General features: G+C 46.3%; 1 protein-coding gene, 1 long non-coding RNA gene and 1 pseudogene across 3 annotated transcripts; 2 read left to right on the top strand and 1 right to left on the bottom strand.

Annotated features, from left to right (window-relative positions):
* Window positions 1-248, top strand: LOC110559540 (cytochrome c oxidase subunit 7A2, mitochondrial-like; annotated as a pseudogene).
* An 8647-nt stretch (window positions 249-8895) lies between these two features.
* Window positions 8896-12357, bottom strand: LOC132652238 (uncharacterized). The gene is made up of 2 exons (XR_009589720.1): window positions 12313-12357; window positions 8896-8987 (listed from the first exon to the last, which is right to left on the bottom strand). It is a non-coding gene; the product is annotated as an uncharacterized LOC132652238 (long non-coding RNA).
* Window positions 12358-13609: 1252 nt separating this feature from the next.
* Cd5l (CD5 molecule like) lies at window positions 13610-25279 on the top strand. 2 transcript variants are annotated; one of them, XM_021655010.2, is made up of 6 exons: window positions 13610-13789; window positions 16153-16188; window positions 20692-21015; window positions 22015-22350; window positions 22890-23210; window positions 24508-25279. In XM_021655010.2, the coding sequence occupies exons 1-6, from the start codon at window positions 13762-13764 to the stop codon at window positions 24582-24584; spliced, it is 1122 nt and encodes a 373-aa protein (XP_021510685.1). In that variant the 5' UTR covers window positions 13610-13761; the 3' UTR covers window positions 24585-25279. The 2 variants fall into 2 exon arrangements, with proteins under 2 accessions (XP_021510685.1, XP_021510686.1); XM_021655011.2 differs by having other exon boundaries at window positions 24557-25279.
* Window positions 25280-25337: the final 58 nt, after the last annotated feature.

Here is a 25337-nt window from a genome sequence, read left to right on the forward strand (position 1 = left end):
ATGCTTCGGAATCTGCTTGCCCTTGGCAGATTACCCAGAGGACCATCAACCCACTTCACGAAGGCATTTTGAAAACAATGTTCCAGAGAAACAAAAGCTGTTTCAGGAGGATGATGGGATCCTGGTGCCTCTGAAGGGCAGGCGTTGATGCCCTCCTCCACAGACGCACAGTGGCTCTGACAGTTGGTGGAAGAGCCTACGCCAGCTATCATTTGGCTGTGTCCTCGTTTCCCAGGCAGCAGAACTGACTCCTCCCAGTCTTCACGTGGTTCAGCTCCACCCAGCGCTCGATGGACCAGGCATGATGAGAAGCTGAACTCTTCTCTGGGGACCAATGTTTATTGACACATCCTAACCGCCGCCAATAAAGCAGTCTTTACCATGCTCTGTCTCCCTTTTCACTTGGATATAAATTACTGGTGATAGAGTTGTGGGTCAGCTCTTGGCAAATCTTAGATAACAAAAAATGTTTAAAGTTAAAAAAAAAGGAAACAAAAAAGAAAATCCACAACTGGTCAAAATACAGAGAGTAACTGGCTCTGGGTGTCCAGCCTCAACAGACACATCTACAGCAAATGCACACACCTCAGGCACAAGGACCTTTGCAGAGGAGCAACGAGTGTTGTGAGAGCCAGAAGGCAGGATGTCTGCCACGAGACTGTATCTCTGGGGGTGACAGAGAAGTTACACCCACGACATAACAGTGAGGCTTCCTAACAACGCCTGAGCAATGATGGCGCCATCAGACATGGTGAGACGGGAAAATCTCACGCTGCCCTACCTCTAGGCAGGGACTGCAGACAGCCACCACAGCTGTCGACAGAGGCGGTGTTAGTCTCCCCAGGGGTGAGCCCCTAACTGCTTAGCCAGCACCAAGCCGGCTGCCCTGAAGCCTTGTATTTACACGCAAACCTACATTGGATCTACTATATACATGTAACAGTAATCAGACAAAAAGAAGACATGATTTTGGGAGGTAGTCAGGGGTCATAGAAGGTTCGAGGGAGAGAACATGAGAGGGTTGCATGAAGGAAAGGGAGAGAAAAGATAATGTAATTATATTTTAATTAAAACAAAATAAGAAAAAGTAATTACTCAAAGATTCTCCCCTCAGCTCATTTAGAATGGTCATTATCAAGAATACAAACGAAACAAAACAAAACAAAACAAAACAAAACAAAACAAAAACCAACCTCTGGCACGGATACTGGGGAAAGGATGCTCTTCTGCACCGTTAGTCAGAGTGTAAACTGTGCAGCCACTTTGGAAATCAGTCTGGAGGCCATCAAAACCCTAGGGGCAGATCTACCACCCGACCCAGCCACATACTCCTGGGCATAAACCCTAAAGGATCCGTTCAGGTCAGATTTCTGTTGCTGTGGCAAAACAGCATGGCCAGAAGCAACTTGGAAGGGAAAGGACCTGTTTCGTCTTGCAGCTTACAGCTGATCGTCCAGGGAAGGCGACAGGAGCCCAAAGCAGGGCACCGCTTGCTCAGCCCCTCCTTTGTTTACCCTATCCAGGACAAGCCCCACCCCCAGCATGGCACCACCCACAGTGGGCGGGGCCCTTTCCCCACTGTGTCCCACAAGCTTGCCCACAGGACAGTTGGTGGTGACATTTTCTCACTTGACGTTAGTTCCCTCTTCTCGAATGACTCTAGTTTGTGTAAAATTGACAAAGCAATACCAGCAGAGGGCCTCTGTCCTCCTACAGAAATACATGCACTTCCGTGTTCATTGTAGCTCTCTTTGTACAAGCTAGGAAGTGGAAACAGCCTAGATGGCCACCAACTTAAGAGTGGGTATTGTATTATTGATAGTATATGACACAAACACAATGCGATTTTATTCAGCTATAAAGAAAAACAAAACTGAAATTTGTAGGAAAATGGATGGAAAAATTTTGCTGAACAAAATAAGCCAGTCACAGAAAGACAAATGCTGCATACTGTTTCTCATTAGAGCCTGGCCCCAGGTCCTTAGCTTTATGTGTTTAACTTGGAGTACCTCCAGAAGCCAGGAAACTTGAAAGGGGACACTGAAGAGGGGCAGTGTGGACGGGTTGGAATGGCCCTTATGGAGATGTTTATAGCACATGGGTAAAATGAGAACAAATATTAGATGTGGAAAGGTTCAAACAGGGAAAGAGGTGGAGAGGTAGGGAGAAGAAGGGACTGGGGAAAGGGGACTAATCAAAATGAAGGGGATATGAGAAACCACTTGGGAACTTACTACCTAACAACCCAATTAAGAAACATGAGAGAGAGACAGAGACAGACAGACAGACAGACAGACAGAGAGACAGAGACAGAGACAGAGGAAAACGTCAGACAGCTGGCAAAGGTAGACAATGTGTGTTCTATGGGTTACTAAACAAAGCTGCACAGCAGGCATAGCATATTTCTCTATTAGTTATGGGTCACAGAGGTGCCAGAGGCTCTTACACAACACAGGCTACTGCCATTATTCTTGGTTACCCACTAGAACCAGTTAATAAGACCCTGTTGCTTGGAGACACCACGTATCTTGGATGTAAGATATAGCTAAATCAAGCTAACGCTGAGTTCCTCTTTGCTGACTATCTTTCATGGTGCCAGATGGTGCTATGTAGGCTGCTCCATGTGTGTGTATGTGTGTGTTGAGGGGTAAAGGCACCTACAATCTTACCCAGCTGTAGACCTTATGAACCAAAGAACCAAATGTCCAAGCAAGGAATGCGCATCGATGCTATAGTGGTTCGACTACTATGAGATAACTAGCTGCTCTCTGATTTGAGGTCTACTGCAGAAAAGAATGCACGACGACTGCTACTATAACCTGGCTAAAAAACAAAACCCATGACTGAAGAGGCCTTAGGTTCATAGTTACATAACATAACTCAGTTTATGCAGAAACTGAAGCTTCCATTACATCTGTGGTAGTGGGCCCACTCAAGCTGGGCCATCCTGAATTCTACCACTTCCTGCTGACCTATGGGAAACCAACAGATTCTCGGGGAGCGATACATAAAACAGAGCTTTGTACCCACTGATGGGTGCACGAGGCTTGAATAGATAGTTCTAGACCCAGGGTCACCGAGATAGCCCCAGTGAAATTCATGGAGAATCAAAGTAAAAAGGTAATGAGTAAAAGGAGCATGTCTGTAAAAAAAAAGGGGGGGGGCTGGTCAGAGAAGGAGGAAAATAAAAGAAGCTCTCAGAGAATGACCACAATGAATCGTATCTATATATAAAACTGTAAAAGAACAGAACTTATTAATAAAAAGAACCCATAAAATAAAAAGGACAAGACATAATATAATTAAATGTCCAATAATTTGAGACTGAAATAAGACAGCAGATTATACTGACCACTAAAGGCCCTGATTTATAGGAAACCAGGAAATGAGCTGATTCAAAAGCGGAAATACAAGCAAATTGTCTGGAGTCAGTATATCTGACTCCAGGGCTAAATGGAGGGAAAAGGTTCGAAGACTTAAGGACTTTTAAGATTGGACATGGATCAGTTTGTAAACTGCTTGAAAAAAAATGTCTAATCACACACAGGAAAGAGGCCCAAGGACTTTGAACCCCAGCAGTGGTCCTGTCAGTCTGGGGCACCATGGCAGCTGAGAAATGCACAGGACATGGAGGCTGTGGTCTCCCCTCAGGCCACAGCAAAGCCACAGTGGTCTCCTTTCTGCAGGTATGTGCAGTGAGAGGTCCCAGAGCAAGGCAGGCAGGAGATGGCATCACAGGAAGAGGCCTGCTGGCCTGGCTGCCTTGGCAGCACTCCTGGATGGCTGTGTCCTGCTGACCCCCAAAACGACCCCAACCTCTTATGGCCCCACTGTGCTCTGCCTGAGCTTTTCTGGACTCGCTGGGAACTGCAATGAAGCCTTGCAACTGAGAGGCTGAGAGCCTGCCTGTTGCTGACCTCACTCCACTTCTCTTCAGCTTCAGACCAGCCATACAGTCATGAGCAAGAACCATGGCTCTTTGGGGCAGTTGTGTTGGCTAGGACTTGCCCTGCCTTCTGCTAGCATCATGAGTTTTTCATTTCTGCATTTCATTAGGTAATGAGAATTTATGTAATTTGATCTTGATTAACCCGTTTCTCTTCCTCTTTTCTTTATATGATTTAAAATAATCATGTTTTAAAAATCAACATCTTTCTAGAACCATGAAAGTTTTTTTAAAAAATTAAAGTTGAACAGTTCCTGCATTTAAGATAAATACATGAAGGGTATTTTAAAGCAATTCTTTACAAAAAAGGCTAGATTGCATCCAGTTGCACCTATGGTATTAGATGATGACCAGTGAGAGGCCTCTAACATCTTTAAATGGGAAGAATGTTCATTCTAGTTATTCTCCAAGCTGTTAGAACTAGATGTTAGCCAATTTTAACTAGTAGTAAGCAGACTGTCAGTATTTAGTTGTCCAACAACCAGATAGATGAATCATTACTTTACATGAGGCTCAGATACTCTAAAATGCTCTTATTGTCGCACATATGATAATTAAGAGTCACAATGATGGGAAAACACTATAAAAATTTAAAGACTTTCATGATGTTCAGAAGAGAGTGTGGGGAGAGTTGAGTATAACACTAACTCTCTACTGGTTTCTACTGGAACGAACAGGCTCCTTAACTAAGAGCACTGGCAAAAGTTCTGCAAAGCAGGCATGGAAAAGTGGGGCTGGTCTCCGCTTCACACGAAAGACTTCCGAATCACACCGCCTCAGTTCTAAGGCTCCGTTCCCAGCGCTCTCAGTTCTCGACCCTGACATAGGTGCCTCACCCGCGGTGCGTGCCCTCGCCCGCGGTGCGCGCCCTCGCCCGCGGTGCATGCTCTCCTTGATTTCTCCTTGAGGAGTCCCTAACCTGATCTGTTGTCTGTCACCTAAAATATAGCCCAAAAGGCACATGTAAACAAAGCAATCTACCAGCCTCATCCGTTCTACAGATATGAATTCTAGTTTACAGAATAACCTAAAATTCAGCAGTCCCTTCCCCCTCCCGTACTCCTCCACTCCTTATAAGTTGACGCCGCACTCAATTTTGAGGAAAGATGAAGTGTTTGGGCATTTCCCTGACCAGTGATCTGTTTCTTGGTAAGCTGCTTTGGTTGACAGAAATATAAGGAATTGTCTCAAATGCTTGACCAGAATACAGTTATAACACTAGGATGTTTAGTAGATTCTGTAGGTAGACAAGAACATTTTAGTCAGAGTGAGAAAAATACGTCTTAAAAAGGAAAGGAAAAATTAGATAAGGAAGTTTAGAAAAATATTAATACTTTACTAAAAAGAGGGAAGGGAATACTGATAGCTTATCTACCTTTCTGAGAAGTTTCTGACATTAAAAAAAAATCAACCTTTCTCTATTATGCTTTTGTACAAGAATAACAGATGCTTTCCATAAAGGGGCGTGGTGGGAAGTTTCTCTCTGAGATGAGCTGACAGAAAGAAAGAGTCTGGAAAGCCCCCTCAAATAGCTCCTCATACAGGGGCCCGTGGCTATGTGTGCTCCCTTCTTGTCTGCTGTCATCTGGGCTGCCAGCTCTGGCCTCTGGCTTTGATATAATTCTACGCTGACTCCATCTGGTCCTATGCTTTTTTGGTTGGGAGACTTTTAATTAATTTCTTCTATCTTAGTAGAGGTTGTGGTCTATTTAATTTGCTTATTTGATTTAACTTTGTTAGGTTATATATTTCATTTATTTCAGATTTTCCAGTTTGATGAAATATATATATATTAGAGTGTATCCTTACAATTTTCTGAATGTCCTCAGTAATGTCTTTTTCTCATTTCTAACTTTATTAATTTGATCTTATCTCTCTTTTAGCTAAATTAGCCAAGGGGGAGGACACAAATTAATAAAACTGGAAATGTAAAAACAGGTGTTACCAGATACCAATGAAATTCTTAAAAGCAAAGGAAATGGCATCACATTTTACATTCCACAAAACTAAAAAAAAAAAAAAAAATTAAAGAAATGGATGGATTTCAAAACTCTTACGACCCAAGAACATTAAAGCCAGAGAAGTAAACAACTTAAACAGATGGATAATGACCTGGGTGTGGAGGCTGGTATCACTGGTGAGCAGGCAGATGAGCGGCATGGGGGAAAGCACATGGAAACACATCCTTCTAGGAGCTCACAGGGACCAGTGGGATTAAAACAAGAAGGGAGAACAGCACCAGTGATGTGGGAAGAAAAAAGAAAAGCGATGAAGAAGCAGCAGGCGGAAGGAAACAAAGGAGACAGGACAGTTAGCTGGCTACTGACTGCGCCCGCCACTGGACTGAGGCAGGATGTGTTCGGTGGCCCCCAACAGTCGCAGAACTCCTGATGTGACATCTCCTCACCCCAATTTCAACTTCTGGCCAACAAAAAGGCACTCTCCTCCCTCAGGCCACGTGCGGCAGGAATGCCGCACACACAGAGAAGGCGTGTGAGGCCCAGGGGAAAACAAATGGTGTTCTTGGTCACACGGGTCAAAGAAAACCATCCTCTCTTTGCTGAGGAAGACTGGGATTTCCCAGCATGCCATTCCCAAGGCCTAGGCTTGGGTCAGAGATGGCCAGGGGAATAAATTTGGGGCCTGGAGGATTAACTGGCTCTAGGTAGTGGCTGGCCTCGCCTCCTGCTGCTCCTCTGAGGTATCAAAGAAATTATTCTCTTTACTGTCTTCATCACTTTTAAATCTCATTAAAAAGAAGAAGAGAAACAGGTTAATCAAGATCAAATTACATAAATTCTCATTACCTAATGAAATGCAGAAATGAAAAACTCATGATGCTAGCAGAAGGCAGGGCAAGTCCTAGCCAACACAACTGCCCCAAAGAGCCATGGTTCTTGCTCATGACTGTATGGCTGGTCTGAAGCTGAAGAGAAGTGGAGTGAGGTCAGCAACAGGCAGGCTCTCAGCCTCTCAGTTGCAAGGCTTCATTGCAGTTCCCAGCGAGTCCAGAAAAGCTCAGGCAGAGCACAGTGGGGCCATAAAAGGTTGGGGTCGTTTTGGAGGTCAGCAGGACACAGCCAGCCAGGAGTGCTGCCAAGGCAGCCAGGCCAGCAGGCCTCTTCCTGTGATGCCATCTCCTGCCTGCCTTGCTCTGGGACCTCTCACTACACATACCTGCAGAAAGGAGACCACTGTGGCTTTGTTGTGGCCTGAGGGGAGACCACAGCCTCCATGTCCTGTGCATTTCTCAGCTGCCATGGTGCCCCAGACTGACAGGACCACTGCGATTTGGATATTTTGTTTTTTGTTTTGTTTTCAAAACAAACTTTTATTTGATGATATTTAAAAAATTAACTGGAGCAGGAAATATCATTTTGAGTGAGGCAATGCAGATCCAGAAGACAAAGGCTGCATGTTCTTTCCCATATGTGTGTTTAAATTGGAGTGTCTCTTATAACTGGCAGTGTCCCTTGTGGCATGGGAGTGGAGAGCTGGCCTCGTGGTGTGAGTATAGGAGGGCTGACCCTGCCCCTCACCTGAGCAGCACAGGAGAGCTGGTCTCTTGCCTGGGCAGTACAGAAGAGCTGGCCACGTTGGTGAGGGTGCAGGGGAGCTGCTGGATTGACTAACTCCTGACCACCCAGGCTCAGATTTTAAGCTCTGAGTTGGCCCACCCCAACATCTAGGCTACCTATGAGCTGCTGGAGTGCATGAAGGAGCCAGTCCTGCAGGACCAAAGCTGCAGGATCTCCATGACTCAGGGAACAGCAGGCTATGTGAGAGGAATCTCAGTGAGGGTCCAGTGTTGACAGTGTTGCAGAAGTCAGAGGGCTCAAATCAGAACAATGACTCCTTTGCAAGTAACTTGTTTGGACAGAATGGTAGACTGTGTGACACATGGTGACACACACATGACTTCTGCACAGAGATCTTTTTCCCTGGGGGAAGGAGGTTACAAGGGTGGAGGACAGAGATGAAAAGACTGGAAAATGAGTGGGATTAGAGCACATGACATGAAGTTCACAAAGAATCGGTAAAACTAAAATAAATGACGTGCCCAAAGAAATCAGGAGCCCATGGCCATGGCAGTGTGTATTTTAATGCGGGGGATAGAAGGTTGGTGATATAAAGGTAGGGAGGTGCCTGAGGAAACAGGAAGGACTGGATGGTACAGAGGGTGTTGGGAGGACTGAGTGGAGGAGAGATTATGGTGGTAGCTCACTAATACTGAAGACCTTTGAAAATGTCCTATAGACCTCTAGAAGTTTTCAAAACTATATACACATATAACAGGGATTTAATAAAGTTAATCTGTAGTGGAAACAACCTCCCTAGACATCATAGCTCATAAAATAAAAACCCCAGTGACAGGTATGGGTTAGGGTTACCTCTTTCCAATTGTCAGCCGGTTCCTAGAGATAGCCATTTCCAAACATTATAAGCTATTACCATCGGCCCTGGCTAATTCCCAGAGCTTAATGGTAAGACCTTGTTACTGAAGATGCCGTGTTCTTGAGTGATAGGACACAGAAATCAAGTGCTATCCCTACTAGCTAGGCTTCTTAGTGCTGGAAACTTCTATGCACATTATGGGGGGGGGGAGTCATCAACAGCCTTACCCATCATCAACTCAGCAAGCTACAGTAACGATGAGCCTTGAAAAATGTGCTGGCTAGAACACTACTGGCATAGCCAAGCATTTCTGATCGGATTTAAGGCCTGTTTCACGAGACAGGGTTCATGCTTGGTACCCTTAATTAAGCCAAGAATCACGGTTATGTAGGTCATAGGCATTTCATTGTTGTGATAAAACACTACACCAAAAGTATCCTGGGAGGGAAAAGCTTATTCCAGCTTACAGTTCTATTGTCCATCAATGAGGGAAGTCAGGGCAGGAACTCAAACAGGGCAGGAACCTGGAGCAGGAGCTGATGCAGAGGCCATGGAAGGGTGCTGCTGACTTGCTTGCTCCGCATCCCTTGCTCAGCCTGCTTCCTTAGGCCATCTGGAACCACCCATCCAGAGCTGGAACCGCCTCCTGGGAAATGAGTGTACTCACATCAACCACCAATCAGGAAAATGCAGCACAGACTTGACCACAGGCCTGTCTGGTAGGGCATCTTCTCAGCTGAGCTTCACTCTTCTAAAAGGACTCGAGCCTGAGTCAAGTTGACATATTAAAAAAAATACTAGACAGCACAGTGGACATAGTAAAAACTGCCTCCCATGTTTTTATCTTTATATCCATAGATCAGTGAATTTCTCAATGCTCATTAGAGCTTTGTTTGGCTTTTGGATAGGGTTTCTCTGTTTAGCCTGGACTGCCATAGACTCACTTTGAAGACCGGGCTGGCCTTGAACGCAGAGATCCACCCGTCTCTGCATCCAAGAGTGCTGGGACCACATGTGTGCAGCACTGCGCCCAGCCCTAGAGCGTCTTTCTGCAGCCGACGCCGGTTCATATGGAGGTTCTCAGCTGGTGCACAGAATAAAAGACTGCAGTGCTCTGCTCTGAGTACGGCATCAGGATACAGCTCATATCCCCACGCCTCGGGCTTATTTATGGCACAGGGATCAAGAAAGATTTGAACTTGGGTCCTTGGGAAGACCAGCCGGTGTTCATCCCTTCGGCCCCTAACTCTGTGGTGAGTAACATAAATTGCTCTTCCAAAGGACCTGAGTTCGATGCTCAGCACCCACATCAGGCAGCTCACAACCACCCAGAACCAGCTCCAGAGAGCTTTGTCACTTCTACAGGCAAAATAAATTCATGTGCACATGCCCACTCTCTCCCTCATAACTAAATAAAATAATTAAACAAAAAGCAAGGTTCATAAGTGTCCAGAGTCACCAGGGGTCATTTGGAGGAAAAAGAAAGAAACATTGTAAGAGCCAGTGGTAGTGTTCTGCAGTGAAACAGAATTTCCTGGACACGTCAGGACTGTGGCACACACAAACTCACAGCAGCTGTGACAGCATGAATAAGACCTGCACAATATCAAATCAGTCAAAATCTCATTGTGGACGGAGGAGGCACTCATAAAATCCTAACCTTAGCTGGGGAACTACTGTAATTCTTGGCTACTGGAGTAAGTACAGTCTGTTTTAGTCAAGAGTGAGTGCCCACCAGGTTCCAATAGAGATGCTCCTACACCCACACACACACATGTGTGTGTTATATACATATCGTATGCACATACATCATATGTGTATATGTAGCCCTAAGTGGACTCAGTGGGTTAGGGACAGATCACAGGGAGTTTGGAAGTAAAGTGGTTGAGGGAATAGGAGAGAAGGGAATTGGGGGAGAGTTGATTAGAACACATCCAGGACACGTGTGAAATTTTCAAATGATGAAAATAATGTGAACAGCAGAGCGCTTCTCAGCAGGCCAGATGACTGTGGCGTGAAGACAGCCACAGATTATCATGACACAGACAAACTAGCTTCTCTTCAGCTGTTTTTTCTCAAAAGTTAAATGTTTCTCTAGTCAAGTGTAGTAATGCCTGGCTGTAATTCCAGCACTCAAAAGCTGAGCCAGGAGGATCATCATGAGCCTAAGGTCAGCCCTGGTTACACTGTAAGCTCCAAGCTAGCCTGGCTGTATAGAGTGAGACACTATCTAAAAGTAAAAATAAAAAATAAAACCAAACGGAGGCTTGCAATGTGGCTGAGAATGACGGCTGCTCTCAGGGGACCCGCATTTGGCTCCCAGAACCCACATGGAGGCTCTCAACCACCTGAAACTTCAGTTCCAGGCAACAGAGAGTCCTCTCCTGGCCTCCTGAGACAGCAGGTACACGACATAAATGCTGGCAAACACAAAAGAAAAATAAACAAACATCTAAAATAAAATAATTTCAGACCTTTATGGCCTTCTATAAGCTCCCAGCCCAATACAGCCATCCAGACTGACGATAAATGCCATTTTGACCTCACCCCAAACTCTGCACCTCCTGTTCACATACTCTTCCCTTTGGACTAGTTCAGTGGTCTAGTGATCTCTCTCTCTGTCTATCTGTCTCTCTGTCTCTCCCTGAGGCAGGGTCTCACTGTGTATCCCAGACTGGACTCAAACTTGTAAGCCTGTTTCTGCCTCTGGAATGCTAGTATTACAGCTCTGGTCACAGCATTCCATGCCAGTGTTCCCTTCCTGTGTCTCCATGGCTCAGTAGCGGTCTCCCTCCCTTCCAGTTCTGCCACTGTGAAACCAGAACACGTGGTCCAAACGCTGTTGTTAGAGTTTTTCCTGGAAAGACATGAACTAATGTCTGTGTGCTCCAGAGAGGGTCCAGCCAACAGATCAAAGTAACAACCCCACCAAATCCAACCTGTTGAAGCAATGAGCTTATTTGGTTTACTCATGGGGGACCCTGAAATAGTTCTCTCACTGAAAGTCATCCCTCATGACGTTCACGTCTGACAGCTCTGTGAATAGAGTCTCTCTTTTCCAGTTAGCATTCCACCTTAGCTGAGACCGTCTGGGGTGGGGCGTGCTTGGGGTCAGGATGCAGGAGAAGGTAGTGGCCGTGGTCAGGTAAGCCCTACCGACCTGCCCACACTCACCTTCTCTTTGGGAATGCACACAGGCAGACCTTGTCTTGTGGGTAATCCTGGCTGCCCTGGTTAGCACGGTAGTGAGCTGTCTGCTTGAGGACAGAGGGCACAGCCGACCATAACACCTCTGACATAATGCCCTGTGACTGAGCTTGTTTTGCTTTCTTCGTGTTCTTGATTGTGTTAATAAGGTATTTTATTGGGAAAATATTTTGTCTTCTTTTCCCACTCAATTTAGTATGCAAAATATACTCCTGAGACACAAGTCTGTGTTCTCTGGGGTGCTTTTGCCCATGGGATACAAGAAAGGCTTTTATTTTTCAAAGATAAACGCTGTTATTTGTGCCAGGGTCTGAAAAGACAGAGAAAGTGCAGGACATTTTAGCGACACCCTAACCGCTCCCGCTGTCTGCCATCCAGCTACCTTCCTGTTGTTCCATAAACGGACAGTTGCGCTTTTGTTCGCCTGCACTCTGCCAAGCGTCCCTCGCACCCATGCTGCTGCACTCGTTGAGTCCCGCTCGAGCGTCGCCCCTCTGTGACCCTTCTTTGGATAGCCCCAAGTAGAAGTAGTCATTTCCTAGACCACATCCCTGAGGCTGTACTTCCCTCCTAGCAGATTTTGCTGCTGCAGCAATGTTAGACTTTTTTCTGGTGTTCCAAGCCAGCTCTCATTCACCCGGTCGCTCTGCATTCAACACACTGGCACTCACAGCTGCTGAAAACCATTTTTGGAGAGAATGATTGTTAGAATGCAGGCTTGACCTTGAGACCCTACTCAAAGCCTGTGTCGTGTAACTGCTTACCGTTGTCCCTGGGCCTGAGTTAAGAAGCAGTGTGCGCAGGGCCTTGAAAGCTTTCCACGCTCTTTGTCACATATGCTGTGTTGAACCAGATCAGGTCATGTGATGTGGAACTCCCTGCCAGTCCTAAGAAGGTCTGAAGTGTTAGACCTTCCTTTTGTTCTTGGGGTTGGCCTAAGACTCCTCACAGGAATTTGCTGGGGTTGGGTGGGGGCTCTGAAGGCTTCTTTGGCCTCCTCCCATCATGCCCTCTCAGTGGGCTCACCCCAATCTCACTCATCATGGAATTCCTCACTAAGTTTTAAAGGAAACCTCTCCTTCCCGTTCAGGTCCCTTCATGTTTAGATTCCATATTGTACAATGATGCTCCTTTCACCTCGAGGCCCCATCATGGCCCAACTCTTCTTTTTTAAATAAACTTCCATCCAAATGGAACCCCAAATTATGTGTCACCCTCCCTTTCTGAACTGACTGGCCCTATTATCTTCTTTTGTTATATTTTAAATAAGTAAACAAAGAAATAAAATATTAAGGATAAACCCCACAATGAGCCAAGTCTCATGCTAAGTGATCTAAGCTTTCCATCACCAGGGAAATTCACTATGTGAGGGTTACTGCAGTGCGTGACCTGACACTGCTGGCTCCACTAGATTAGTCTCATAGCTCTGGAAGAGAAGAAGTGCTTAACAAACTTGTTAGCATCATAATTTATACCAAAAGGCCACGTGAGTTCAGCAAGGGACGTCTCTCTGTGGCTGTGGGGACCTGTGGCCATCCAAATTCCACAGATGGGCACAACCAGCAAAGCCTAGAAAAGCAGACTGTGTGTTAGGCCTTTCGCTCTCCCCTTGGGAAGCTGGCTGAAGTAGGAAAGCCAGCCCTAACAACAGAAACAGATACACAATGGTGGATTATGGTGTATGGGTTGGGCCTTCAAGGGTAGCACACATTTACGCTATGATCTCGCCCCATGCTCGCTAGGGGGTTCATTTGGAGGTCAAGTCATTCACACTGACTTGGAAGCCCACAGGCCATCTCTGGAGGCTGACTATGTCTAGGCTTCTAATGAAGGAGGACCACAGTGGGGCACCTCCCTTCCCTTATGAAACCTGTTTTCTTGTTTATACAGAGAAGACCAGGTTGAACTAGGCTTTTGTTTGCATGAAGCAGAGACAGGCTGAACTAGGCTTTCGGTCATAACAGTATCAGCCTCCCTCCCCCCTTCAGGATCTTAGCTGCTCCAGGCACCTCCCTTCCTCCCTGCTGAGCTCAGCACCTCTGGCTCCATCAGTTCCATCCCCTGGACCCCTTGGCTTTTGTCATTCAGTGACGCTGCTGTTGCTGCTGCAAGCAGGGCCTGTCTCTCTTCCTTCTCCTAGCCTTCAGACTGGATAGTGCTGCCTGGGTCTCCATCCCTCCTGGCTCAGCACACCATCTTCAGGGGCCTGGGTCATGGCTCTGTCCTTCAGCTGTATGCTTGGTGAGTGGCTCTGCTGTTTCTCTAGACTTCAGGGTTTCTGGAAACTTGATCAGAAGGATATTCTCGGGCCCAGATTCAGGTATCTTTCAAGAATAGCTTTTTATCCATGGGAACTTGCTGTAAACCTTAGAAAGCCCCTAAATTGGAGGTTTATCTTAATTCCCAGATGTTGTCTTTGTCCCCATATTTACATTGTCTATTTCCTATACTCACCTTTGCGTACCTCCTCTCTTACACACATTTCTCTAGGTACATTAATGACTAGACAATGGGTGGCAACGAGGTACAGAAAGGGAAGAAAATGCAGCTGTCACAGGTTTTGAGCGGCTCACATCTCTCCAGAGTATTTTCTTTCTGTAATAAAACTCTGCCAACGTCCTTTCCGCATCATTTAAAAAGTTTTTATTAAGAAAGGTAAAAACAAATAAAGTAGAGATGCAAAATAATAATCTTTCATTAGTCTGTTAGTCTGGCACACTCTGAAAACGGTTCACGGGTTTCTCTAAATTCCTAACGTTAGTCTCTGTATTGGACAATCTGGAGTTTTGGATTGCAAAGGAACGCATATTTTAGTCATGACTCTTAACTGAATTTATAGGTTACATAAATTTTACTCTGAAATTTTGCTCTCTGAAGTAAACATAATGTTACATTCCCCAGAAGTTTTTAAAGGATTTTGTGTGCTGTGTGTGTGTAACAGAAGAAAACCTTGGGTTATTGAACAATCTTTTTTTGACACTATTTCATTGGCCCGAAGCTGGCCAGTTAGTCTAGGTTGGTTGGGCAGTGAGGACTGGGGAGGCTCCCATTTCTGTCCACTCAGCTCTAGGATTGCAAGTTCATGCCCAACTAGAAGCCTTTTAAAAGTGCAATTAATAAGCGCTATCTAATGATGTCTACTAATCTGTGACCATTATAAGTCATCTCCATTTTTAGGGTCTTGATGAGTGAGAGCATTGCCAAAGCCCACGCTGTTCTTCCAGCTTCAGGCTTATATGCCCAATGACCGTATCATAAACATCTGGGCAGAAACAAACAACCATCTTGCCACTTGTGGGTTATGTTGAGCCTTCAAGGCTCACCTGAAGTCTTGCCTCTTTCAGAAAGTCCTTCAGACCGATGCCACCTGCATTATCCCTGCTGTTGAAAACGTTCAGAGGCTCCAAATCATTTTCTGGCTCTATCACATCTGCTCCTGGGTATCAGCCTGGAACACTGACTTTCATTCTGATATCCTTCTGTTCTGTGTGGGAGGATATGCCATGCATACCCATAGTATAACTGAGTCTTAGATAGCTGTAAAATACAGAGCTGAGCGTGAACTCACTGTGGAGATTATGAATAAGAGGCTCCAGAGAAGCTGTTTATAGAAAGAAGTATTTCAAGACTAATCACAGAGCTATTTGGAGCTATCTGAAAAACTCTAGACTGGTCCAAAGATATTTGCTCTATTGGGAAAATCCTGTAACATATGTGTTAGGAAATTACATGATTGAAAACATTTGGCTTCAGTGGCAGCTGAGGGTTGGTTACACGCTTTCCAGTGTGAAGGAGACAGAAGGGTCCAACCACATACAGATTGTGCAGGGAAGAGCCTCCCACATTCCAGTGTGCTAGACTGGAATATGCTAGAATTTTGAAACTAAATAAATTGCTGTTCCTGGTCTATTAATTTAAATAAACTGACAATGAATCACTCTGTGACTTTTACAGACTGTGAATGACTTTATGCTGTTAGATGATGGAGGAAAACAAAAATTAAATATCTCTTCACAATGCATAACAATTACCTGAAATTTAAAATGATGTCCATAAGCAAAGGTTTCTGGGACTCTGAAAATGTTCATTTGTCCACATATACTTGGCTGCTCTCGTGTCTTGGGGGCAGGACTGAACACGCAGCTCACAAAGTCAGAAATCATTTCTCTCAGCTCTAACAAAAGGAGTTTGCCTGCTCCCACTGAATGCAGTGCCAGTGAACACAGAGGGCCATGCCACTCTGCCTTCCCCACCAGTCACTGTCCTGTGGCCTCCAGTGCTCTGCGGTAGAACTAAAACGCTACACCCCCACTCTCCCACTTGAGGCAGCTACCGTCAGTCAGTGTAAAGACAGTGGCGGACACTTCCTGGCCCTGTGCCTGGGTGGAGCTACAGACACGTGCAAGGAACAACTAAGTCATTTGCTAGCATGGCCTCCATGGTTCCACAATGGCCTTTAAGGCCAGCGCTCGGGAAAAGGCCGTGATAGGGCTGCCCTCGGAGGCTATGTGTCTTCCACTCGCCCTGCAGTTTGGCAAAGGCTTTCTATACATGGGTAATTTGAACAAGGACTTTATGATATTTCCTCTTTTTTCTCCCCTCAGCCATCTCAGGCATTTTCATTGGATCATGCCTCTCAGGTAAGGAATTTTTGTCTGTGGTGTTTGTTTGTTCGTTCATTTGTTGAGTTCTCCGGACTAAAGAAAATCTGTTGCTTCCTGGGCTATGAAGAGGGTCAAACCAAGCAAGCACCCATCCTTTCCAGCGTGTATGCCAGCCTCCAGCCTGTGTGGATGGATTCCCATCTCCAGGCTCCAGACGCGCTCAGGGTGGTTTTCCTGTTCAGTCCTCTGTGGCCCTAAAAGTTCATTCAGCATCTGGAAAAAAAAAAAGTCCTCACATCAGGCTCCTTAGTGGCTGTGTCCAGGGAATGTATTCCTTTTGTCCTTCCGCCTCCACCCCACCCCATCCACATGTTCTTCCAGCCTTATTAGCAGCCTTAGAGTAGAAATGCTTTGTGGCTTGACCAGCCAAGGGGAGCCTGGAGGTCAGCCCTCACTGGCTGCCTCCTCACGGAGGAGGAGGGTGCCAAGAGCAGAGGTGGAGGAGGGGACAGAGGGGAAGGGAGAGAAGCAACCACAGACTATGGTTTCAGCCCTTTTCAGTCCTTCCACACTCTCCTTCCATTTCTCTCTCACTGGATGCTGGAGGCTTGACCAGAGACAACGCCATATGTTAAGGCGAGATCCTCTGCCACATGGGTGAGACTTGACCTATCAGGGTGCTCACCCAGAAGCTGAGTTCATTTGATCCTTTTTTCTTAGCCTCCACTGTTGTCACCAATGTGGGCACTACCTGCTCTCTTTGCAGTCTACTCACACCAAGGATGTTGCTCCTGTGTGTGCGTGTATGTGTGTGCGCGTGCACACACACACGTGCAAAAGGACAAAAGGAATACATTCCCTGGACACAGACACGAAGAAGCCTGATGTGAGGACTTTTTTTTTAAGATGCTGAATGAACTTTTAGGGCCACAGAGGACTGGACAGGAAAACCACCCTGAGCACGTCTGGAGCCTGGAGATGGGAATCCATCTGCACAGGCTGGAGGCTGGCGTACACGCTGGAAAGGACAGGTGCTATCTTTCAAGCCTTCCACTATTAAAGCCGAATAAGGGCATTGCTTGACTTCCTCAACTCAGTTATTTCTAGCTCAATTCTTTCCCCCTTATCCTCACTGTACTTTTGGTTTATGCTGTCTTTTCTGGAAACTGCTCTAGTCATTATTCCATGAGAAAATATAAATAAAAATTCATAGCTGGGTTTGGTGATGCATGCCTTTAATCCCAGCACTCAGGACGATATCTGTGAGTACAAGGTCTACAAAGTGAGTCAAGGACAGCCAAAGCTACACAGAGAAACCCTGTTTTGAAAAAATAATTCATTAAAACAACTATTTTGCAGTCCAAAATGAAATAACTTAGCCCATGCATGATCTTAATAGCAACTTTTTCCTAGTCTGCAAAATAATGCCAACCTAGACTCTATCTTATATCCAATGACCCAAAATTCTACCTCACATGACTGTTGATCTCTGTCTGTACCCAGATACATTAACTTTAAACTCAAATGCACAGCAATGGAAATTTTCTTAGGTTTTTGTTTTTTTTTTAATAGAGTATCCTTCGTGGCTTTTTTTTTTTGACAATGTAAACAATATACCTTGATAATATCCATTCTCAACTTCTCCCTCCATTTCTCCAGGCACCCTTAACATACCCCCTTCCTCTGTATGTCCTTTCCCTAAAACAAAAACAAAACGAACAAAATCCAGAACAACGACAGTGTAACGCTGACGTCAGCCTGTGCTCCCTGGACTGCCGGCTGCGCTGGCTTGACTCTGCGTGGGTCTGCTGACTGTGGCCACAGGGGGCTGGTGGATTGCAGTGCTCAGAAGACAGCATCTCACACAGTCCTCTAGCTCTGACTCTCCTCCTTCCACCGTGTTCCCCGAAGTGATGATAGATATCTTACCCAGTGGTTACTTAGTCTGAGCACTTTGGTCAGCCTTGACTCTCTTTGTTAACTGATGCCAACTCAGAGAGAAGATTTTTCTTGAAGTTGAAGGAAGCAACAATATATGTGCACAAACACAAATATTCAGAAGGCACTTTGACAACCTGTCCACTTAAGGCAATAGTAATAAGTTCACCCTGCCACGGCCTACGAGCTCCCCAGTCATGGGCTTTTGATAAGGCTTGCAGTACAGTCATGGATTCCCTTCTGTGGCGCAGGCCTCAAATTCAGTCCAAAGCAGCTGGCTACCCCCACAACTTTCAAGCCGTTGTTGCATTATTGGCATATTTTGCCTGGCAAGCCAGGCACATCCCCCACTAGATATACCACTGATGGCTTTTCTCCCTCCTGCATGGCCCTGTGGCACTCGGAAAGCTACCAGGGAGGAAATTTTCAGGTCAGGTCCAGCCCGGTTTCCCTTATATCCTCAACCAAAGCATGGCGTGTCTTCAGCAATCACATCTTTTTCATGGTCAGCAACCAAGAACAATGGCAGCAGCCTGTATTGGTTAGGAAGCCTCTGAGAACCTTCTGGCCAATAACTCACAAGGAGATATCTCAGACTGGACACTGAGATTGTCCTGTCTTCTAGTGGGAAGGAGTATCCAACCATACAGGGTACCTGTGTTCAAATCCATTCTTCTTTTTAGGAAATTACATTCTTTCGTTGTTTTTTATTTTTGTTTTACTTTATTTTTCTTCCTTTTTTTTTCTTTTTTGAGACAGGGTTTCTCTGTGTAGCTGGACTCACTTTGTAGACCAGGCTGGCCCTGAATTTACAGCGATCTGCCTGCTTCTGCCTCCTGGAGTGTGGGACTGTAGGTGTGGTGTCCGACTTAGAAAATTAAATTTTTAATTAGCCGACAAAGTGGTGGGTTTCTGTAATGGTTCTTCAGATAGCCTTGGTTTGGGCTAACGTGCCCTACCCTTTCCTCTCTTAACTTGCTCTCTTTTTCTAGGAGCTTGCCTTCAAGCTCTTAGCCCTGCCTAAGCCTCTACCTCCAGGATTCCTCCCCACTCCTCTTCAGTCAGTCCTGCTACCCCTCACTTCTTAAGACCTTCTCCTTTTGCCTTTCCATGGGCCTTTCTAGCCTTCTCTATAGACACTTCAAATTAGACATACAACCCTAAACACTTCATGCTAGGATCCACATTAGAGAGAGGACATGTGATATTCATCTTTCTGGCTCTGGGCTACCTCGGTATAATATATTCCTGAGTTGGTTCCAGGTTTTGGAGTTTGAGCAAAGTTGAGATTGAGCATACAAATGGGAAATCTACTCCTCAGGAATCAGACTGTGCCCATGGAGGCACTCACATTGCCTTAATTAAGGTGTCATTCCCCTAAGCAGCCACAGTCCACCAGACTAAATGTGGTGGACTATTTCTGAGCCTCAGTTGACCTTCCCTTTGAATGCAGATGTTATTAATTCAGCACTCTGCTGTACTACTCTGAGGCTACAACAGACTTGGCAAGATTGTTGCAAGATGTAACGAAAGCTCTCAGAGGGAATAAATTCCATGCTGTTCCTCACTGTTTTCTGAGTTCACGAAACAACACTGGAAGCACAGAACTGCTCAGTGCTTATGTATTGTCTGATAGGCTTGGTTCCCCACCAGCATTCTCTGCCCTACCCCCTAATGAAAGGGAGAGAATTCATAGTTTTTTTCCATACACAGAGTTTTAATAGGAAATACAACTAAGTCCTTTATTCCTCAGAACCCATAGAGGCTCCAAAGGCCTCCCTCTTTCCCATAGACCTCTCGTCAAACCATCGGGGATTCAAGCCTTCCAAGGGCTGACTCCCCTTGCCATTTCTTCTGAGCTAGGATTTTGGAGAAGGATGATACTATAGGAAGCAGCAAGAAAGGGGAAGAGAGAGGAGGGGGAGGTAGAAGGGAAAGGGAAATATGGAGAGAAAGAGGAAGAGATGAGGAGAGAAGAGAGTAAAGAGAATTTGTTAATTGTTAATCTCAGTTAACCTCAATCTGGCTACCACAAAAGAAAGTCAAGAAACAAAAGAATCGTGAAAATATCATCCTTACACAGTTCTGGGCTGCGGCCCATAGTGAGCCATCACTTCTACCTCATCTGTGAAATTGTGGGTAGGCATTTACTGAGCCTCTGGCTCTGACCACTAGAGGCTCTAAAATCTCCTCCACCAGCTTCTTGCCTCAATTGGCAATCTGAAAAGGATATCCATGTGGCTGTGTGTCATGACATGGCAATTCTTGGAAGCATACAGTTAAGAGCATAAACGTATCCAGAAGTTCCTTTACCTCCCCTGTTCTGAGTTCAGCTCCTCATGCTGTCAGAGTCTCAAACCGACTGCCTGTACCCCAAACACCCTTTCTCTGCTTCTGCGGCCTCCAGCTAACTCCCCCAAACACCCTTTCTCTGCTTCTGCGGCCTCCAGCTAACTCCCCCAAACACTCTTTCTCTGCTTCTGCGGCCTCCAGCTAACTCCCCCAAACACTCTTTCTCTGCTTCTGCGGCCTCCAGCTAACTCCCCCAAACACTCTTTCTCTGCTTCTGCGGCCTCCAGCTAACTCTTCGTCTCTCTGCAGATTCTCCAACCAAAGTGCGGCTAGTGGGAGGCGCCCACCGCTGTGAAGGGCGAGTGGAGGTGGAACGCAGAGGCCTGTGGGGGACTGTGTGTGACGATGGCTGGGACTTGAAGGACGTGGCTGTGGTGTGCCGGGAGCTGAACTGTGGAGCAGCCAAAAGAACCCCAAGTGGTGTGTCCTATCAGCCGCCAGCACCAAAAGAGCAAAAAGTTCTTATTCAAGGAGTTGACTGCAGTGGGACGGAGGACACGTTGGCCCAGTGTAACCAAGACGATGATGTTTTCAATTGCCCGCATGCAGAAGACGCTGGGGCAGGATGTGAGAGTAAGTACAGGAGGCCATCTCTCCGCAGCCTGCACCCCGCGTGGCCGTTGCTTCCTGTCGTGGGCTTTCACACAGTGAACAATGGCAACATCAGCCTTTGATTTCACACTCTCTTGATGGCGAAACCTGGATGTGACAAAGCCCAGAATTCTTCCCATATGTGTCTTTGTTAGTCTCCAGTTACACAGGAGATCCTATTTTATCTACATGCGTGTCAACGAATGCGTGCAGACCCTCCAGCCACTGAATGTCTTTCAGCGGCTATGTCTAGAGCAGGGATGGAGCTCACGAGCTTTGATCGGTGCACTGTGAACATTTCGGTGCTCAGGTGTCCATCAGCTCAGCTGAGGAGACAAAGTGGTCTCACCGGGAGATGAGCACAGCACATAAATGTGCAAGCCATGCCATCTCACAGACAGATGGGCACACATACGCAGTCAACCATTTCTTCACTCTTCTCCACGATTAGCTTCCTATGAACTAAAAGCGTATGTGTGCTTTCTCTGAAGACTGATCTGGCTGCAATGCTGCCTCTGTTCTTTCTTTTTGTCTCCCCACAGGATTTATCATTAGAGAAAGGATGACCCTTCTTAAGTTAAATTGTTAAAGTTCCCCTCCTCCATTTTTTTGGAGTCAAGATTTGGGAGCATTAGTCTGGGACATTTGATTCATGCCAACATTGAACCAAAACTATTTTGACATTTCATGTTAATATGTATGTTTATTAATATATATTAATATATATTTATTAATATATTATTAAAACCATACTGCTTTTAACTATCTCTTGTGATGACCAATAAAGAGTTAAAATGGAAATAATTTGAAAACTAGAATGCTACAGAAATGACTACAGTTTATCTGGGGACTAGGAAGCCTTCAGGTCCTTCTCTGCGCTGCCATCCATTATGTGGTGCTTACTAGTCTAATAGACTTGCACCTTTTCTGAGAAGACTGTGTTCTGGCATGGGACAGACATTGCCTCTCCCTTCTTTCCAGACCCAGACAGCGATGGCCCCTTCATCCCAGAGAATGTGCGACTCGCAGGCCCGGGGCGCTGCCAGGGCCGAGTGGAGGTGCTGCAGCAGGGCCAGTGGGGCACTGTGTGCAGAGCAGGCTGGGACTTGAAGGCAGCCAGGGTGGTCTGCAGGCAGCTGGGGTGCGGGCGGGCGCTCCTGGCCCACAGGTGCTGCAACAAGGCTATGCAGGGCAAAGGACCCATCTGGAGGGGCAAGATGTCATGTTCTGGACAAGAAGTGAACCTCCGGGACTGCCCTTTCAGTCCGCTGGAGAACGAATGTACCCATGATGAGGACACATGGATGGAATGTGAAGGTAAGAGATGACCCTGCAACCAGAGACTAGGACTATTCCTCAATGTGCTTACATGGAAACCCAGGCAATCTACTTATAAAGAACCATTCACGCACTAAAGGGCCGCTGCAAGTTTATATATTTGTGTTGATTGGCAATTCTCTTCATAATAACCCTCTTCGTAGAGGGAAACACTTAAAACCGCATTGGGCGTCATGCTATGAACTGTGATACGGAATGCTGTACACAGGGTTTAGCTGCTGAGTCCTTCAGCTCTCAATAACCACTAGAACTCTATACACATTACGTATCTATGAATAAGACATATTTATAAATACAATATACAGGTAGCTATTGTATTTAAAAAACAAGGTGAAGATGTTCTAGTTAGGAAAACAGAGCTGACCGCGGGACTTGGCAGTGGTCCAGTCTTGGGGAAGCAGCAGCTGTCACCAAGACACACAGTTTCAGACGTGCAGGTGGAGGTTTGGTAACCACATGCAGAATCTGATTTTTTCCTTTCACCTCTTGTGTCACCACCTCCCTCCTTCAACCTGCAGACCCCTTCAAGCTGAGGCTGGTGGGAGGAGACAAGCCTTGCTCAGGGAGGCTGGAGGTGCTTCACAAGGGCACGTGGGGCTCTGTCTGTGATGATGGCTGGGGAGAAAAGGAGGACCAAGTGGTGTGCAGGCAGCTGGGCTGTGGGAAGTCCCTCCTTCCACCCTACAAACCCAGGAAGAGCTATGGACCTGGGGCAGGCCGCATCTGGCTGGATGACATCAATTGCTCGGGGGAGGAGACGTCTCTGGAGTTCTGCCAGCACAGGCTGTGGGGGTACCACGACTGTACCCACAAGGAAGATGTGGCGGTGATGTGTTCAGGTAAGCCCTACTGACCTTCTAAGCTTGCACTTCAAGGACAAAGGAGGAAGAAAGGCAGACACACTCTGGGGGTCAGAGTAACCCCATCTAGCCTGCAGAGCTGCTGTAGTCTTTACCTACCTAGAACCCCAGCTCTGAGCAGTTGTTTGGTTTTTCTTTGTAGAGGAGAAGAGCTTGGTGATGGATAAGGTTATATGTATAAAATATATACATAATATATGTGCTAATGCAGTTATTGAACACAAGAATAAGAGGAGTTGAGCAATGTCCTTTCAGTAAACATGAAAAAAGTGAGTCAGAGAAAACAGTTTTCCAAACCATGAAAACAACTTTGAAATTATGCAGCAGAACTGAATTGATTAGTCTTTGCTTTCAGCCCCAGACTAGCTCTCAGAGGTAAGCCCAAACTTCAAGCCCTAAATTTGAGCTAACTGTAGAAGGCAGCCTGACCTCTCTCTGTTGCTGCTTCCAGGGTGTATGTAAGAGCTGGCGGTGCTGGCAGGGGCTCCTTCTGAGAATGTCTGAGAGCATCTTCCCAAAGAGTAGAGGATCCCAGCCCTAAGCCATGGCCTCCTCCCAGGAGTGAAGGAGGAAGTGTGAGAGGAAGGTCAAGTGTAATGTGGATTTAGGATGGGGAGGAGGCTCCAGGGAGCTCCTTGCTGTGAGCAGCTAACTCTAAAGTAAGCTCAGGCAAAAAGACTCTTGTCCCATTCTCATCAAGGGTTTTTGTGAGTGTGTAAGGATAGTCAGCTGTCTTTTCCCCTGCATTCTGAACTCACGGATTCAGAAGCATCTGAAACACAAAACTACCTGTACTAAACACAGTTTCCTTACCTCTCTTCCCTTCCCGGTGCAGTGTGACACATGAGTTCACACAGCACTCATGTTTTGTTCGGGGTTCTAAGTTGCCCAGAGATAATGGAAAGCACACAGAAGGGTGAGCTTAGGTAGTATGCAATTTCTTGTTGCAACTGGAGGGGAGACTCTTCCCGCACCTGCAGTCGCCAGCATCCTTGGGGATGCTGGCCTCAGTTGTCTGTGAATGCAAGGGAGGCCGGCATTGTTGGTGACTCACAGGGACGCAGCTGTTGTTCCTTTGGAGTATAACCCCAGCTGTCTCATACTGTTGGGGAAAAAGCTACACATGTGGCTTTGCTCTCTCCCATTCTGGCCCTTGATCCGCTAGTTGGCTAGTTTAGCTTGAGAGCAATGAGCCTTTCCGGGCCTACTTCTGCCCTCACTCTGCTTTCCTCTTCTGACATAGAACAGTGACCCAGCTCCCTGCTTTTTCTGTCAGGCCCTAAGTGTCCGTGTGGACTTCAGCCACCTCTCCCTCAACCTTTCAGGAGTCTGAACATCGTGCTCATGTCTTGATCTCCGGGTATCCAACCCTATAATAACCTCAAGATTCGAGCTGCTGAGCTGGCTTGCTGATGACGTGTTTCCACAGCTCTGTGGTTGTGTTCACCCCTCGAAATCCCTCTCAGCCTTTACAAACTGCCCCCGGTGCACCTGCAACTCTTGGGGCTGCCAGTGTGTCCTGCCTGTCTGGAAGCAACATTGAGGATGTGAAAGCACAACGGAGCTCTTGAAAGGGAATGTGGGTAGACAGTATTTTGGAGGTGGGGAGGAAAATAGATTTTTAAAATGCTTGCAAAACTTTACAAGCTCAGTAATCATGGCATTAGCATGTCACTGTGCTCTCAGAGGAAGCAGCATGGTGGTTCCCGTAGCCCTGGGCTGTTACATGTTGCGTTCTAGATGTCTACTCAAAACTCTTTGTCCCAAGTTTGGTTCTAATGCAACAGAATTCCGAGGTGGAGCCTTTGGGACCTAATGACATCACATGGTTTGGCCCCTCAGCCCTCACGAGTGGTTGCTCTCTGGTGAACCCACTGGGAGATGGCAGAAACTTCAGGAGCGAGGACCGGGTTCGAAGAAGAAGGTCATTGGGTGTGCCTTGGGAAGGGAACATTTTGTCCCAAGCTTGACCCCTCCCTCTATTGACGGGTTGATTCCATGTCTTAGCTACTGCAAATTAGGCTGCAATAAACACAAGTGTGCTGCTACTTCTTGATATGTTGATTTTATTTTCTTATATTTATGCCCAAAATTCAGCAGCAATTT

The sequence above is a fragment of the Meriones unguiculatus genome, chromosome 2 (assembly GCF_030254825.1).
Source record: "Meriones unguiculatus strain TT.TT164.6M chromosome 2, Bangor_MerUng_6.1, whole genome shotgun sequence".
Taxonomy (NCBI): Eukaryota; Metazoa; Chordata; class Mammalia; order Rodentia; family Muridae; genus Meriones; species Meriones unguiculatus.

Bases quoted from the DNA above. Each gene is read 5' to 3' on its own strand.
- Cd5l (XM_021655010.2), top strand. From the start codon at position 13,762: ATGGCTCTGTCCTTCAGCTGTATGCTTG. The intron at 13,790-16,152 runs GTGAGTGGCTCT...TTCTCCCCTCAG, and splicing joins GTCCTTCAGCTGTATGCTTG to CCATCTCAGGCATTTTCATT. The intron at 22,351-22,889 runs GTAAGAGATGAC...TTCAACCTGCAG, and splicing joins CACATGGATGGAATGTGAAG to ACCCCTTCAAGCTGAGGCTG.